General features: G+C 42.1%; 1 protein-coding gene across 1 annotated transcript in view; it reads right to left on the reverse strand.

Moving 5' to 3' along the window:
- DCHS2 (dachsous cadherin-related 2) overlaps positions 1-18,082 on the reverse strand; it is a 149,226-nt gene that overhangs the window by 20,818 nt on the left and 110,326 nt on the right. Inside the window, exons 12-14 of the mRNA XM_038755050.1 lie at positions 17,041-17,250; positions 13,571-14,422; positions 2,399-2,512 (exon numbers count right to left, since the gene is read on the reverse strand). Of these exons, the coding sequence (XP_038610978.1) occupies positions 2,399-2,512; positions 13,571-14,422; positions 17,041-17,250 (1,176 nt within the window). The remainder of the gene's footprint in view (positions 1-2,398; positions 2,513-13,570; positions 14,423-17,040; positions 17,251-18,082) is intronic.

Below are 18,082 nucleotides of genomic sequence, written 5' to 3' on the forward strand. Positions count from 1 at the left end.
CTGTTGCTTTCCTTGCTTTGTTTATGTTTGGTGCAGCAACTGGCACAAGCTGTGCACGTTCTGCGAATCTAAAAGGGCATTAAGTAATCTGGAAAATGATCTCAGGTTGCTACACTTTAGGGCCTGAGTTTCACCTTCAAATCTATGCTCAGAATCGTAGCAATTGCAAGGAAGCAGTGAATTGAGGGACATTTTGCACTCTATAGAACCAGCGGTGACTAGTCAGAAACATGAAATGAGAAGGAGGCATTTTCTTCCTCTAGGAAAGCATCCTTCCTTAATAACCCTTCCTCCCTTCCAAGCTAGTATGGCTTTATTTCGGACAACAAGTTGCATAAGGAGCAGGCCTGGTGTACTGCAAGGGGAAGGCTGCTGTTTGTTACTTCTCAGAGGAAGGGGACCAACTGTGGGTGGCCATCAAGCTCTTCCTCAACTTTGCCCACTAATGTCAACGTATGGTACACCACAAATCCCCACAGGTCTCTTGCCTAGAAACTCCACCTTGTAGCCTAACAAGACACCTAAATCTCAGAAGCAGTGTGGCCTAGTAGAAGGAGAATGGGCTGGGGAATCAGAGGACCTGGGCTCTAATCCCTCCCCCCACCTCCTCACTTGTCTGCTGTGAGATTTTGGACAATTCACTTAACTTCTCTGGGCCTCAGTTACCTCATCTGTAAAATGGGATTAAAAATGTGAGCCCCATGTGGGCCAGGAACTGAATCCATCCCAATTATCTTGTATCTACCCCAGCACTTAGTACAGTGCCTGGCACATATGTACTTAACAAACATCGCTATTAATATTAATTATTATTAAACTGTAATTTCCTCATGGGTTGGGAATATGTGTCCACCTAATGTGTCGTATTGTACACTCCCAAATGCCAAATGCATTGCTCTGCACAAAATAAGTGCTCAACGAATACCATTAATTTATTGACTGGTGCATAAACATGCAATTCTCACTACTACATGGACAAACTATCAAATGTCCTTTAAACAGAGTACAAATTTCCTTTAGTATGGTCCCCTAAATATAAGCACAAAATAAACACCAAATCATAACTATATCCAAGGACATATGTGCATACTTTCCCAATTCAGTGTGCAGAGATTTAGACCTCACTCAACAATACCTTTTGCAAAATAACCTCCCACCGTAAAAACTACATCTTTGAAACATCAGGTATCTGATCATTTACGTTTCATGTTAATCCCCCAAGTAATGCGATGAATCTGGCCATCTGTTACTTGCATGCACATCTACAGCCAAATTCAATTCATAGACCTCACACAACAACTCTCACTGGCTTAGTCCCTGAGTCATTGAGGCTCTCATGGGGACGTCGCACATGTTGTATAAAGGGTGGAATTTGACCCTGGGGTTAGGCTTGGGTAATGGCAGGGAGAGCCTGGCCCAGTTTGTATAAATGTTTATTTCATGGATCTATATTAACATCATGTCTTCTTCCAATGACTTGAGAAAGGTGTTCTTTGCATCAGTTACCAGCAAGCAATAGCACTACCATATCTATTTGCTCTTTAATTGAGCTCTTTGATTGCCTAACATTGACATTTGGGAGAACTTAAAAAGGAAAAAGCTAATTCAGAGATTTTGTTCTCCCTTCCCAACTCAGAATTTGAACCCCATATGGGACGGAGACCATTTCCAACTTGATTATCTTGTAGCTACCCCAGTGCTTAGTACAACACTTGGCACATGATGAGCACCCAACAATTATCACAATTATTATGAGATTTATATGGGACAAAAAAACCTCTTCTGGAATGTCTCAATCTCTAAACTCCTCCATACTGTAAAGGATTAAAAACAAAAAAAACCCTCCTAACACTGTGCTAATTAGATGAAAAAAGACAGTTGCATCCTAATACAGTAATTGATTATTAACAACATTCTTCTTGAGGCTTAATGATGAAGCAGTAGATAGGTATCTGCTACATAGTGGTGAGTCATAAAAAGTACGTTTCGATTAATCAATTGGTATTCATTTAAAACACAATGATGGCCTTAATAAAACTAAATTAAGTGCATGCAGTACTTCGAAATCACTTTACTAAACCCTTTCAGCTGTTCTTTGTGGATGGGAAATTCGGCTGACTTTCTTCGTAATGATGATTTTCATACTTAAAAGTGTCACCAAACTTCTTGGGGACCAAATAAATAATTATTGATTTGATATCCTTCTTAATGGGCTGCCTGAATAAACTCTTCTGTTTGCTTATTTACAGAAGTTTTGATGAGTAAACTACATGGTGTACAAATAAGAGAAATGGCTGAGGGGCTTTTCAAGATTTCAAGACACTTAAATATTGATATAAAAAACGAAGTAATCCATACAGTAGGATGCAAATCGATCAGAAGGTGCAAAATTTGTGACCTGTGTTGGTGTCCAGGAAGAAAGCCCCATCTTCGTTTCCACTCAAAATCCAGTAAGTTAATGCTGTTCCCCTTGAATTAAGAGCAGAAGCTTCTACGGTCACAACAGAGGTACCTGCAAAAAATAAAAGGAATTGGTTCAGAACAGGAATGTCAGAGCAAAAGGTCCATATGTTACCCCACAGTTTCATCTAGGATGTAGGGACCAAGAAAGTGTCTCTGATCCTTGCAACCAATCAGTAATAATTACTGAGCATCTACTATGTGCCGGAAACTATTTACTCAACACTAGGGAGAGTATAACAGAAGTATGAGACATGTGTCCTGTCCTCAAAGACCTTGCATTTTAATGGGGGAGCAAACACAAAATGATATATTGCCACTCCTGGCTTGGAACGCCCTCCCTCCTCAAATCCACCACATGCCAGACAGAAGTTTACCATTTTAAAGCCTTACTGAAGACACATCTCCTCCAAAAAGCCTTCCCAGACTAAGCCCTGCTTTTCCTCATCTCCCACTCCCTTCTGCATCTTCCTGACTTGCTCCCACTGCTCTTCCCCCCTCTCCCTGGCCCACAGCACTTAGGTATATATCTGTAATTTTATTTATTTATATTGATGTCTATTTGCACTGATGTCTGTCTCCCCCCACCCTCCAGACTGTGGGCTTGTTGTGGGCAGGGTCTGTCGCACTTTATTGCTGTATTGTACTTTCCCGAGTGCTTAGTACAGTGCTCTGCACACAGTAGGTGCTTAATACAATTAAATGAATGAATGAATGAATGGAAAAGGAATGGAAAGATGAGTAGGTAAGGGTTTAGCGTATACAAGTATACAAATTATTCTGTATGAAAGGGCTGTGGATGGATTTGGATATTGTAGCTTGTGATTTGGAGTGCATGGACAGAAAAAAAAATCTGGGAATGGCCCCTGGAGGAGTTGGAATTTCAGGAGGCTTTGAAAATGGGGAAAGTTGTGATCTGGCAGATTTGAAGGGGAAGGGTGTGAGCAGTAGTTTCTCCCATTTGAAACATTCAGGCAATAGATGTCTGAGGTGACACTAAATAATAATAATAATAATGATGGCATTTATTAAGCACTTACTATGTGCAAAGCACTGTTTTAAGCGCTGGGGAGGTTACAACGTGATCAGGTTGCCCCATGTAGGGCTCACAGTCTTAACCCCCATTTTACAGATGAAGTAACTGATGCCCAGAGAAGTTAAGTGACTTGCCCTAAGTCACACAGCTGACAATTGGCGGAGCCAGGATTTGAACCCATGAACTCTGACTCCAAAGCCGAAATGTCATCCACCATTTTATCAATTACCTTGTGATGGTACCTGGGGGGCGGGGGGTACTGTATTGCCCAAGGCTAAGGCTGTATCCTAAAAAACACATAAAGGTTGAGAGATAGCCTCTTCTTTTCACACCTGTTTTTGCAGGATTGTGGGAAAACATTAAGTGTACAGAGAGAATGCCTATAATAATAAATATTAATGGTGCTTGGTAAGCACTATGTGCCAAACACTGTTATAAGTACTGGGTAGGTACACACTAATCAGGTTAGGCACAGTCCCTGTCACACACAGGATTCACAGTTTAAGTAGGAAGGGAGTAGGATTTAATCCCCATTGTACAGATGGGGTAACAGACACAGAGAAGTTAAGTGAATTGTCCAAGGTCACGCAGCAGACATGTGGCAGGGGTAGGATTAGAACCCAGATCCTTTGATTCCCAGGCCTGTGCTCATTCCATGAGGCCACACTGCTTCTCTATGCAGGAACCTGATGCTCTTTTCAGCACTGTGTTAAATATTGTGTTTTGCAGCTCTTGGCAAGATCTGAAAACATAATTTATTGAACTATTGTATTTTCTTTAATTATAACTGATAGCTGTGGAATTAGGATATCAACTAGGCTACTAGCAGCAGAGCTAGAAAGACCCATGAGAGGGGTGGTGAAAGATGAATAGGAGGGCAGTTCTTATTGCAGAGGTGATTTCACCTACAGTGATTATCCTGGTGGTATCAGTCAGGAATTATGGTTTGGAATGGATTCTTTCTAAGATACTGCAAGCCTCTAGGAGAGCTTCATGAAACTGCTTGCCTAGTAGATACAGGTACAGGCCTCAGAGGCAGAAAGACCTGGGTTCCAATCCCGGCTCCACCACTTGTCTGCTCTGTGGCCTTGGGCAAGTCCCTTAAATTCTCCGTACCTCAGTTACCTCATCTGTAAAATGGGGGTTAAGATTGTGAGCCCCATGTGGGACATGGACTGTGTCCAACTTGATTAGCTTGTATCTACCCCAGAGGTTAGAACAGGTCTGGTAATAATAATAATAATAATAATGGCATTTATTAAGCGCTTACTATGTGCAAAGCACTGTTCTAAGCGCTGGGGAGGTCACAAGGTGATTAGGTTTTCCCACGGGGGGCTCACAGTCTTCATCCCCATTTTACAGATGAGGAAACTGAGGCACAGAGAAGTGAAGTGACTTGCCCAGAGTCACACAGCTGACAATTGGCAGAGCTGGGATTCGAACCCATGACCTCTGACTCCAAAGCCCATGCTCTTTCCGCTGAGCCACGCTGGTACTTAGTAAGCACTTTAAAAATAACATTAAAACACAAAAACTATCCTGGATAGTTCTGAGGCATAGAGAGTTTTCTCTCTAAGACATCTGTCCCAATTTGCAAACAGGATGAGGGATGTGCTGCTGAAACCACGGAAAAGGCTACAGTCATAGCCACAAGATTAACAAAAAGCAGCGCTGTGAAACCTGGTTCATGATTACTCAGTCTGAAAGTCATATTTTCTTGTGAACTATCAACAATGTTTTCTCCGTCACTGACTAGTGCACATGACATTAATTGCTGGGACTCACTAATAATGGTGTCAGTGAAGTAGGACTGATAGCTCTACCTACCACTCCCGCCAAAACTTCTCCCTGCCTCCTGTATTTCCCTACTGCAGTCCATACTTCACCCTGTTGCCCGGATTGTTTTTCTACAGAAACATTCAGTCTATGTTTCCCCATTCAAGAACCTCCAGTGGTTGCCCAGCCACCTCCATATCGCACAGAAACTCCTTACCATTGTCTTTAAAGCACGCGATCACTTTGCCCCCTCCTGCCTTACTTCGCTTTCTTTGTGCTACAACCCAGTCCACACACTTTACCTTTCTAATGCCAACCTACTCACTGTACCTGGCTCTCATCTATCTCACTGCCATCCTCTCCCTAATATCCTGCCTCTGGCCTGGAATACCCTTCCTCTTCTTATCTGAAAGAAAATCACTCTTCCCACCTTGAAGGCTTTATTAAAAGCACATCTCTTCCAAGAGAACTTCCCCAACTAAGCCCTCATTTCCTCTTCTCCCACTCCCTTCTTTGTTCCTCTTGCACTCGAATTTGCACCCTTTATTCACCCCTCCCTCAGCCCCACAATGCTTATGTGCGTATCTGTAATTCATTTATTTATATTAATGTCTTTTTCTAGACTGTAAAATTGTTTTGAGCAACAGTGCTTTGCACATAGTAAGCGCTTAATAAATGCCATCATTATTATTTTGAGCAGGGAACATATCTACCAATTTTGCTATACTGCACTCTCCCAAGCACTTAGAACATAAAGTTAGTGCTCAATAAATACAAACGATTGATTGATTAACTTTGTGATTTTACTGGAGCAAAAAGCAACTTAAGTGAGAACTCAAGGAATAGGCCCTAAGGAGGAATAGTAGTTCCCTTGGGAATTTCCTCAACTAATTTGTTGCAAAGTTAGCAGGGATTTTTCTAAGTCTAAAAGGAAGCAAGGTTGTGTCATCGTCTGCAGAACTGCAAATTCAACGAAAATACAGCAAAAAAGAAAGGGGTAAGAGCAGAAAAAAGGTGAAAACTGTGGCACTGAAAAACTGCCTTCTTCAAAACATGTTAAAGCAAAAACTGTGGCAAAATTTAACAAACATTCATTAAAATGTCCAAATGCTCTTCATTCCTAGCCAATAATGGAGTCATTTAGCACATATGGTAAATGATTTTAATGATGAGAGTGAAACCTGTTCACAAATTCTACTATAAACTGGTACTTCCTTCATTACATTCCAAAGGACATGCTTTTAACATAAAATAACCTTGGCTTTATATGGGATTGGGCATCACAGTAGTATTGTTTGCTTCACTTTCAATGTACAATCATGATTTTGTACTTCCTGATACAATTTGCTTTTTAAACACAGGAAATTTCATGTCCTCTGGCTTGTCATTTACTCTTACGCATGACAGCATGAAGAAAAACAGCCGTATACGCTGTTAGCACACTTTCTACATTGGTTAAGATGCTTATTACATGCCCAATTACAAAAGAAAATACAAAGATGACTAGCATGTGTACAAGGACAAAGATGAGTATAGAGTTGCTTGGAGCTGTTTAGCCCTCATAGGAGAGCTAGTCAAATTTTCTTTGAAAAGGAAGTTTTCAGAATTCCTAAATAAATGGCAACTTCAAAGATGCCAAAGCCTGCAAGTACAAAAGTTATATTTCTCACATTAACATTAGGATTGTCACAAGGAGATTAAAAAACTATAAAATAAAACCTACGAGGAAAAGTGGAAGGAACTGGGATTAATTACCTCAAACAAAGAATGGTTGAGGAAAGGGTTCATAATAGTTTTGAAAGATATAAGGAGTTGCTTCATATGAGTTTCATAAACAGCCATTGTGTACTCTACTTTCAACAGAGCTAAAGGGCTTAAACTTTAAAGCGTGAGGGATTTAAGTAAGTGAAAGGAAGAACTTCCTGATAGTAATATTGCTTAAATATTGGAATAGGTTATGAAGTAAGATAGTGAATTTTCTCCTCTGGGGCTCTCTCAAAATGAGATAAAGTCTCATCCACCTGAAGATAGGAAGACAACATCTCAAGATCTGTTTTGGGTCCCATGAATCTATGATTAATCTCCCCCGATTCCCATCCTGAAATTAATGTTGCCTTTGGTTAGTTGCATAAATCACCCATGAATTCCTCAAACCATATTATGGTAGGTGTATAAAAGCACTGACAATCAAAGTGGTTTGTTCAACTTTGCACAGAACCAAGAGAGAGTAAATACATTACAATAATCCAACTTTTTTACTTTCAGGCTTTTGTGGATTTCACTTGTAAACAAAATAGTGTGCTAACAGAGTTTACTGCATTTCAATTCACTTTTTTTGTTCCTCTTACAAAAGACGGGGGGGGATGGGGAAAATTATAGACTTCATGGCAACAGTAAAATATCTGCATAAAACCACAACTATGTAACTATCAAATAGTACTCTGTATTTACAGTGATCAATAGCCATGGAAATAGTTTGGTACAGTAATTGTTGACAGTCAAGAGATTCTATACCATGCATGTTTAAATGAATCCTTGTCAATTTTGACTTGAAATTTTTTCAATAAATATCCGACACTTCCTATAAATTTTTATTTTAATCACTCAGTTGATTTTGAATGATCTATTCTCACTAATTCTCACCTGTCAAACCCCCTTCTCCATAACTCCCCTGATATAGTTCAGCTTCTTACAAAGAGTTCATTCCTCATTCACCTTTCATCATTCAAACAATAGCTGTCCATATGTTGCTAGTGCTTTCTGAAACAATTACCCCTGGGATGAGATCAGCTTTGGAAAATTTGCTTTTTGTTTGTTTGTTTTTTTAGTGGTATTTGTTAAGCACTTACTATGTGCCAGGCACTTTACTAAGTAGTGGGGTAGAAACAAAATAATCAGGTTGGACACAGTCTACGTCCCACATGGGGCTCACAGTCTTAATTCCCATTTTACAAATGAGGTAACTGAGGCACAGAGAACTTAAGTGACTTGCCCAAGGTCACACAGCAGACAAGTGGCAGAGTTGGGATTAGAGTTTCAACTACCATCTTAATGCAGATGATTCCCAAATCTACATCTCCAGCCCTGACCTCACTCTTTCTCTGCAGTCTTGAATTTACCCCTCCTTCCTCTCCCCCTCCTCTCCCTCTCCATCCCCCACACCTTACCTCCTTCCCTTCCCCACAACACCTGTATATATGTTTGTACGTATTTATTACTCTATTTATTTTACTTGTACATATTTATTCTACTTATTTTATTTTGTTAATATATTTTGTTTTGTTCTCTGTCTCCCCCTTCTAGACTGTGAGCCCACTGTTGGGTAGGGACTGTCTCTATATGTTGCCAACTTGTACTTCCCAAGCGCTTAGTACAGTGCTCTGCAAACAATAAGCGCTCAATAAATACGATTGAATGAATGAATGAATGACAACTGTACTTGGATACACCACCACCATCTCGAACTTAACATGTCCACAACAGAACTCCTCCTCTTCCCACCCAAACCCTGTCCTCCCAATCTCTCCCATCACTTTAGGCAACACTACTATTGTTCTTGTCTCAAAAACCCATAACCCTGACATTATCCTCAAGTCATCTCTCTCACTCAACCCGCATATTCAATCTGTCACCAAATCCAGTCAGTTCTAACCTTCACAGTACTGCTAAAATCCTTCCCCTCTCCTCATCATAAAAATTGCTACTGTGATGATCCATGCACTTATTTCCTGCCTTGACTTCTGCACCAGCCTCCTCACCTCCCGTCTCTCGTAACTCCAGTCATTACTTCATTCAGCTGCCTGGATCACTTTTCTAAAAAGAGGATCAGTCCATGTCTCCTCATGCCTCAAGAACCTCCAGTAGTTGCCCATGCACCTCTGCAACAAACAGAAACTCCTTACCATCAGATGTAAAACATTCAATGGGCTCTCCACTTCCTAACTTACCTCGATGATCTCCTACTCATCAAGTCAATACACTTCACTCCACTCTAACACCAACCTACTTACAAACCCTTATCCATGTCCAACCTCTGGCCTGGAACTCCCTCCGTCTCCTACCCAAAAGACCAGTAAGTTTGTCAATCATATTTACTGAGTGCTTACTTTGTGTAGAACACCATACCAAGTGCTTAGTAAGAGAGTAGAGTATACCAATGTAAGAGACATTCCCTGGCCACAACGAGCTTACAGTCTAGAGTGGGAGACGGACATTAATATAAATAAAATTACAGATATGTACATAAGTGCTGTGGGGCTGGGAGCAAGTCAAGATGACACAGAAGAAAGTAGGAGAAGAGGAAAGGAGAGTTTAGTCAGGGAAGGCCTCTTGGAGGAGACATGCCTTCAATAAGGCTTTTAAAGTGGGAAGAGTCATTGACGGAATTGTGTGGGCTGGGTAGTAGGAGAGTAGCGAGGTGAGATAGGAGGGGGCTGATTGATTGATACACAACTTTAAAGAGAAAAAAACCTATTATTTAGATCACACAATAGGAGGAAATTGCCTTTAAAATGTAGCTGAAATAAGTTATTAAGGAAAATGATGGGCTCTCCTTCTGTAGAAATTCCCAAAGTAGCTGATAGGTGGGAATGCTTTTAAATGCAGTCCTGCCTCAAGGCAGGAGGTGGACTGGGTGAACTCCTGAAGTTCCTCTCAGCTCTATAATTCTACAGTAGGTAGTGGCCAAGAACTGAAACATAGGTTTGAAGGCTGTCAATTTACCATTCACACAAAATTCCCTCCTTCCTGATTAAAAGGAACAGAAATAAAAACACAAAAGAAATGATGAGATTTGCATTAAGACCACATCTGCTTTTCCACCAGATTCCCGGGCTAGATTTCTTCTCATGTAATTTTATAGGATTTCTAGAAGAACTGGGTCTGTCAATTAAGGAACATTATTAGAAAAAAATGCTCAGAAACAAAAAACGACTCTAGTGTGAAAACTCAGTGAGTTTTTCATTAAAATTTTATCTACGTCACATAGGCTTTTAGGTGTTAAAACAAATGTTTTGGAGGTTGCCATTACTTTTTAGAATACGACATTTTTCTAACAAACAGATAAAGTTTACAGACATTCATTCATTCATTCATTCAATCGTATTTATTGAGCGCTGTGTGCAGAGCACTGTACTAAGCGCTTGGGAAGTACAAGTTGGCAACGTATAGAGACGGTCCCTACCCAACAGCAGGCTCACAGTCTAGAAAGGGGAGACAGACAACAAAACAAAACATATTAACAAAATAAAATGAATAGAATAAATATGTACAAATAAAATATATAGAGTAATAATACGTACAAACATATATACATATATACAGGTGCTGTGGGGAGGGGAAGGAGGTAACGCGGAGGGGATGGGGAGGGGGAAGAGGAGAGGAAGGAGGGGCTCAGTCTTGGAAGGCCTTCTGGAGGAGGTGAGCTCTCAGTAGGGCTTTGAAAGGAGGAAGAGAGCTAGCTCAGCAGATGTGCGGAGGGAGGGCACTCCAGGCCAGGGGGATGACATGGGCCGGGGGTCGATGGCAGGACAGGTGAGAACGAGGAACAGTGAGGAGATTAGCAGCAGAGGAGCGGACGGTGCAGGCTGGGCTGGAGGAGAGAAGGGAGGTGAGGTAGGAGGGGGCGAGGTGATGGAGAGCCTTGAAGCCGAGGGTGAGGACTTTTTGCCTGGTGCATACATTGATTGGTAGCCACTGGAGATTTTTGAGGAGGTGAATAACATGCCCAGAGCATTTCTGCACAAAGACGATCTGGGCAGTGGCATGAAGTATGGATTGAAGTGGGGAGAGACAGGAGGATGAGAGATCAGAGAGGAGGCTGATGCAGTAATCCAGTCGGGATAGGATGAGCGATTGAATAAGCAGGGTGGCGGTTTGGATGGAGAGGAAAGGGCAGATCTTGGCAATGTTGTGGTGGTTTTGGTGATGGATTGGATGTGAGGGGTGAACGAGAGAGCAGAGTCGAGGATGACACCAAGGTTGTGGGCTTGTGAGACGGGAAGGATGGAAGTGCTGTCAACAGTGATGGGAAAGTCAGGGAGAGGGCAGGATCTGGGAGGGAAGATAAGGAGTTCAGTCTTGGACATGTTGAGTTTTAGATGGCGGGCAGACATCCAGATGGAGATGTTCTGAAGGCAGGAGGAGATGTGAGCCTGGAGGGAGGGAGGGAGAGAGAGCAAGGGCAGAGATGTAGATTTGGGTGTCATCAGCATAGAGACGATAGTTGAAACTGTGGGAGCGAAGGAGTTCACCAAGGGAGTGAGTGTAGATAGAGAACAGAAGGGGACCAAGAACTGACCCTTGAGGAACCCCTACAGTAAGGGGATGGGAGGGGGAGGAGGAGCCCGCAAAAGAGACTGAGAATGAATGGCCGGAGAGATAAGAGGAGAACAAGGAGAGGACAGAGTCTGTGAAGCCACGGTTGGATAGCGTGTTGAGAAGAAGAGGGTGGTCCACAATGTTGAAGGCAGCTGAGAGGTCAAGAAGGATTAGGATAGAGTTTGAGCCGTTGGATTTGGCAAGTAGGAGGTCATTGGTGACCTTTGAGAGGGCAGTTTCGGTGGAATGTAGGGGACAGAAGCCAGATTGGAGGGGGTCGAGGAGAGAGTTGGCGTTGAGGAATTCGAGTCAGTGCATGTAGACGACTTGTTCAAGGAGTTTGGAAAGGAATGGTAGGAGGGAGATAGGGCGATAACTAGAAGGTGAGGTGGGGTCAAGAGAAGGTTTTTTCAGGATGGGAGAGATTTGGGCATGTTTGAAGGCAGAGGGGAAGGAACCAGTGGAGAGTGAGCGGCTGATGATGAAAGTTAAGGAGGGGAGAGGGATGGAGCGAGAGATTTCATATGATGAGAGGGAATAGGATCAGAAGCATAGGTGGCCGGAGTAGCACTTGAGACGGGGGAGGAGATCTCCTCTGAGGATACTGCTGGGAAGGATGGGAGAGTAGTGGAGAGCGTTGAGAACCGGGGGGTTGGAGAAGGCGGGGGAGTGACTTTGGGGAGCTCAGACCTGATGGATTTAATTTTATTAATGAAGTAGACATTCCTTTGCACTTATTTTGAATTTTGAAAATATTAGCCTATTCCAAAGGAAATGTAATAAAAGATGCTTAAAATAAAGAGTAGGCGTTCCAAACTATGAAAGCACATATTCTTTACTGTTGCAGAAATATTTTATACAATAAAGCAATACTTGTTTACAATGGTCACGCAAAAGTCGAACAAGATGACCACAAAATCAAGTAGTATAGAAACATAATGAATTTGAGAATTAATATCCTACACTCCAGAGCCTTGAGAAAAAAATAATAATAATAATGGCATTTATGAAGCGCTTACTATGTGCAATGCACTGTTCTAAGCGCTGGGGAGGTTACAAGGTGATCAGGTGATCACGGGGGGCTCACAGTCTTAGTCCCCATTTTACAGATGAGGTAACTGAAGCCCAGAGAAGTTAAGTGACTTGCCCAAAGTCACACAGCTGACAATTGGCAGAGCTGGGAGTGAGTTGATTACTTGAGCCTCCTTTTTAGGATTCACTGATGCCTCCAAAAAGCTTCTTTGGTCCTTATATTTTAGGCTAATACAAATCTGGCAAGGAAAGGGTCTCAAGGAGTTGGGAAGGACAGAATACCATCACTGAAAGCCCGAGACCTTGGCATCAAACCCTAAAGAACCTCAAGAGGGCTAATTAGAGATCTACTGAGTTGTCAAAGTAAATTAACTGTTGAAATCATCTTTGGATATTGTGAAATGTGTTGTAATAAAGATCAGAAAGTTAAGGTACCCCACAAAATGTTTCTCTCATATATATATATATATATATATATATATATATACATATATATATGTGTGTGTGTGTGTGTGTGTGTGTGTACAGATGTATATATATACAGAGAGAATGGTATTTATATATATATATATATATATAGAAAGAGAGAGAGAGAGAGAGAGAGAGAGAGAGAATGGTATTTGAGTGTCTGCTGTGTGCAAAGCACTTTACTAAGCACCTGGGAGAGTACAACACAACAGAATTTGTGGACACATTCCCTGCCCACAACGAGCTTACTAGAGATCTCAATCTTTCAAGCCTCTTCAATTCCACTTTACTTAAAGGAGGCTCCTTCTTTGTTTTCCAATAATATATACATTTTGGCCAGAACACACCAGACAAAACATTTTGAAGAGTACAAAACGAATGAAATGAGCTACACGAACTGGGAAAATCTAAGTATGGAGCACACAGTTTTTGTTGGGCAATTTCTAACAAGTACTGCACACAGAAGATGATCGCACTCACCTGCCTCACAGTTTTCAGTTACCGTTCCTTCATACAGACTGCGGCTGAATGATATCCCCATCTCTTGGTCCTCCATATGAATGACCAGGAAACACATGGACGCTCTAGCTGGGTCTCCCCGATCCTCAGCTTTAACAAGCAGCCAGATAGGGAAACTTTCCAAAGCCTGGAACTTTTGAAGTCTAACTTCTCCTGAATGTCCATCGATGTGAAACCTGGGGTCAGCTTCTGCAAAACTAAATTCCACAGATCCACCGAGTCCCAGGTCTGCGTCCGTAGCTTTTACTATGGCAATAGTCTGGTTTAGAGCCATTTCAAGGGACACAAAGGCATTCAAGGGGTTCTGCTCAAAAACGGGATTATTGTCATTCACATCCTCCACCTGTACCGTTACATTGACTACGGTGCTTCGTGGGCCCTGAATGCTACAGTCACTGGCCATGACCCTGAAAAAATACTGGGACTTGGTTTCCCGGTCCAGAGACTTTGTCACTTTTAAAGTGCCAGTCACACTGTCAATGGTAAAAGCATCAGCATCACACAGAGAGTACATGATCTGTCTGTTCAGACCTTCATCTTCATCTGTAGCAGAGAGTGTGAGAATGACTGAGTCTACTTCAAGGTCTTCCCTCACAGAGATGTGATAATGGGGAAAAGGGAAGGCAGGGCTATGGTCATTGTCATCCAAGATGGTCACTTGTATCTGGGTTGAAGAACTTCTGGGTGGGTTGCCCAAGTCACGGCCCTCAATGATGAGAGTGAAATTGCTAACATCTTCCCGGTCAAGGCTGCGGGAGGGTGAGAGCTCTCCTGAAGTGTGGTTGAGGGTAAAATATTCTTCAGTATTTCCCCCTTTAAAAGGATAATAAGGGGAAAGTTAAAACAATCACAAATGATATACAGTTTGTCACAGACCCTTCATGTTCTTCCATTTGATGATGTCTAAATTCCCATCGATGACAATTCATTCATTCAATAGTATTTATTGAGCGCTTACTGTGTGCAGAGCACTGTACTAAGCACTTGGGAAGTACAAGTTTGCAACATATAGAGACGGTCCCGACCCAACAGCGGGTTCACAGTCTAGAAGGGGGAGACAGACAACAAAACAAAACAAAACATATAAACCAAATGAAATACATAGGATAAATATGTCCAAGTAAAATAAAAAGAGTAATAAATATGTACAAACATATATACATATATACAGGTGCTGTGGGGAGGGGAAGGAGGTAAGGCGGGGGGGATGGGGAGGGGGAGGAGAGGGAGAGGAAGGAGGGGGCTCAGTCTAGGAACGCTTCCTGGAGGAGGTGGGCTCTCAGTAGGGCTTTGAAGGGAGGAAGAGAGCTAGCTTGGTGGATGTGCTCCCCCTGCATAATCCAGTTTGAATACCATCCATGTCCCCACTCAATTTCTTCTTTCTCCTGTGTACGTCCCTGCTTCCTTGTGACCTCAAGGATAGGATATGACAAGAAATTTAAAACATGGCTCCTTAATGGACCTGATAAAAACCAGCTGTCTTACTGACACCACTGTAACTTAGTACAATGTCATAATCCAATTTTTAAGACAGCTGATGCATTTTAGGGATTTTGGAATATTTTTGCACCTTGGCACAAATTAAAACCCGTGTGATTTAATTCAGTGGCTGGAAGTAACAGTGACTACAGGATAGCATGTTCACAGTTCAAATAACTACTTTAAAAGTGTATGTCTTTTATCCAAATTGGTAGGCCTCATAAAATGTACTGTAACTACATTACTACACTATGTGACCCTTTGTCAACTCTGATCACAAATTCAAAGAGTCCATAAAGATTGCTAATAACAAGTGAGTTTGCCTTCTCTCTCACCTAGCTCCCCATCCCTTCTCTTAAAAGTGAATCCATAGGGCAAAGGATAAACCTGAATTCCAAGGCAAGAAAGGTCCTAAACCCAACTGAAAGATATCTTACAAATAAGCTAGAAATACGTATCTGCCTGATCTGTCGGCTACATCCACAATCCCATCCTGGCACAGAATATAATGGAGTTAAGAGGGCAAGGAAGATTTACAAGCATCCAAGTAAAAGAATGTGTTGGGGAGATTGTGAATGAGTTAGCATGGTCACAGCAGAAAGCCAACTAAATCCTTCAGAAAATGGGGAGGGAGAGAAGGGAGGAAAGAGACAGACACACAGAGAGAGACAGAGACAGAGAGAAGAGAATGGTAAATTTTCTACAAACTTTGTATTTAAAGATGCTTATTTTAGGGTGGAGAGATTATCTCACCAGTTACCAGATAGAGGTTCATCATGCATTCATTCAATTATATTTATTAAGTGCTTACTGTATGCAGAGCACTGTACCAAGCACTTGGGAAAGAATACAACAATAAACTGTGACAATCCCTGCCCACAGCTAGCTCACATTCTAGAAGCGGGGGAAGACAGACATCAATATAAATAAATAGGGAAGTATGCTGGCTGGACCTTAGATCTAAGGAGAGCTCACCTCCTCCAGGAGTCCTTCCCAGACTGAGTCCCCGCTTTTTCCTCTCCTCCTCCCCTTCTCACCAACCCCCCACCCTACCCCCTTCCCCTCCCCAGAGCACTTGTACATATTTTTACTCTATTTTATTTGTACATATTTATTATTCTATTTATTAATGATGTGTATATAGCTATAATTCTATTCATTCTGATGGTGTTGACACCTGTCTACTTGTTTTGTTTTGTTGTCTGTTTCTCCCTTCTAGACTGTGAGCCCGATGTTGGGTAAGGACTGTCTCTGCATGTTGCCGATTTGTACTTCCCAAGCGCTTAGTACAGTGCTCTGCACACAGTAAGCACTCAATAAATATGAGTGAATGAATGAATGAATCTAATCTATCTAATTCTATACACATTCCAACCGTTCATGCTTAGCATCACCTCACACATGCAAGAGCACGCAACTGGGTGTAGAGCCCTCCAAATCCTACAGCAAGAGAATTAGGATAAAAGTAAAAAGTGGCATAACTAGTCCACCAGAAGCACTGATTCTTCCAAGCTAATCTAGATATGGTGGCATAGGAATTACTTAAAATACCACTGTGATGGTCAAGGGATAAACAAAATACCATGTTTCCTTGCACAACTGCCTCCACAGCATGATTTTCCACCGACCCTGATTTTTGAGGAGGAAAGAAAAGATTATTTGTCTAAGCAGTGATAGTGGCACACAAGAGACAAGTGAACTGTAGTGATGGAAGAAGAGAAGTGTAGGGGTTAATTCATTAAGTAGCTGTTGTTGCAGCACTTGGGGGAGTGCTCTGGAAGTAAGAGATGTAGTCTCAAGGGCCTTCTTACTTTTTCTTCTCCCTCCCTCCTCCTTCTGCGGAGACTTTTCACAGGTTTTATAAAACTCTGAAAACAAAATAACTACTCACCAGTCAATGTGTCCTTTAGAGCCTCAGTGGACTTCTGGCAGTGGGGAGAGGAATAACTTACCAATTATCTCATACTGGATTGCTCCATTATTCCCTGAATCCATGTCTTTGGCTAAAATGGTATAGATAATCTCTGGTTCTTGGTTCTCTGGAACGCGGATCTCAGGAATAGGAAGGATAAACCTTGGAGCATGATCATTTTCATCTTCCACAGTGCAGAGAATCGTTGTGGTGCTGGAGAGAGGAGGGATTCCACCATCTTGCACCAGAACTAGGAGATTTCAAGAAAGGTGATTCAGATCAGTAGCCTGTATTAAACAATAAAGACTCTGAAGTACTGTGGCCAAGTGGATAAAGCAGAGGCCTGGGAGCCAGAAGACCTGTGTTCTAATCCTGCCTCTGCCCATGTCCACTGTGTGACCCTGGGCAAGTCACTTAACATCTTTGCGCCTTGGTTTCTTCAACTGCAAAATGGAGGTTCAATATCTGTTCTCCCTCCTACTTAAGACTGTAAGCCCCACATGGGACAGGGACTGTATTCGGGCTGATTAACTTAATATCTATTCCAGTGCTTGGCACATAGTAAATGCTTAATAAATACCATTTTAAAACAACACCCAGGACAGGTGAGGTAACTGTCTGGTTCTGACCGCATTGTTGGTGTGCTGGGCTGTTTTGCCCACACTTCACAGCTCTCCAATAGCTGGCTCCCTCTCTTCTGACTCTCTCACATCCAATCCCTTCAACACACCTTTTTCCTACTGAGAATACTAACTCCCACTGACTTTGGCAAACCACATCCCTCCCCTCCTTCAAAGCACTTCTAAAAAGCTACCTCCTCCATGAAACATTTCCCAATTACTCCATGTTATTTTCCGGGTCAGGCCCTTCCCTTAGCCACTTCAGCATTCTTCTCTGCTTATCTATTACTGATTCATTTATATACTTGTGCCTTGCTATTTAATCAATTCTCAAACTCTTAACTGTTGCCCATTGGCCTACTTCTGGCTGCCAGTGTGCCTCAGGGGGCTGTGAGCATTTATGGACAGGAATCAGGTAACTTTTAGCACGGGCCTGGGAGTTGGAAGGTCATGGATTCTAAT

This window comes from Tachyglossus aculeatus, chromosome 12 (assembly GCF_015852505.1).
Source record: "Tachyglossus aculeatus isolate mTacAcu1 chromosome 12, mTacAcu1.pri, whole genome shotgun sequence".
NCBI lineage: Eukaryota > Metazoa > Chordata > Mammalia > Monotremata > Tachyglossidae > Tachyglossus > Tachyglossus aculeatus.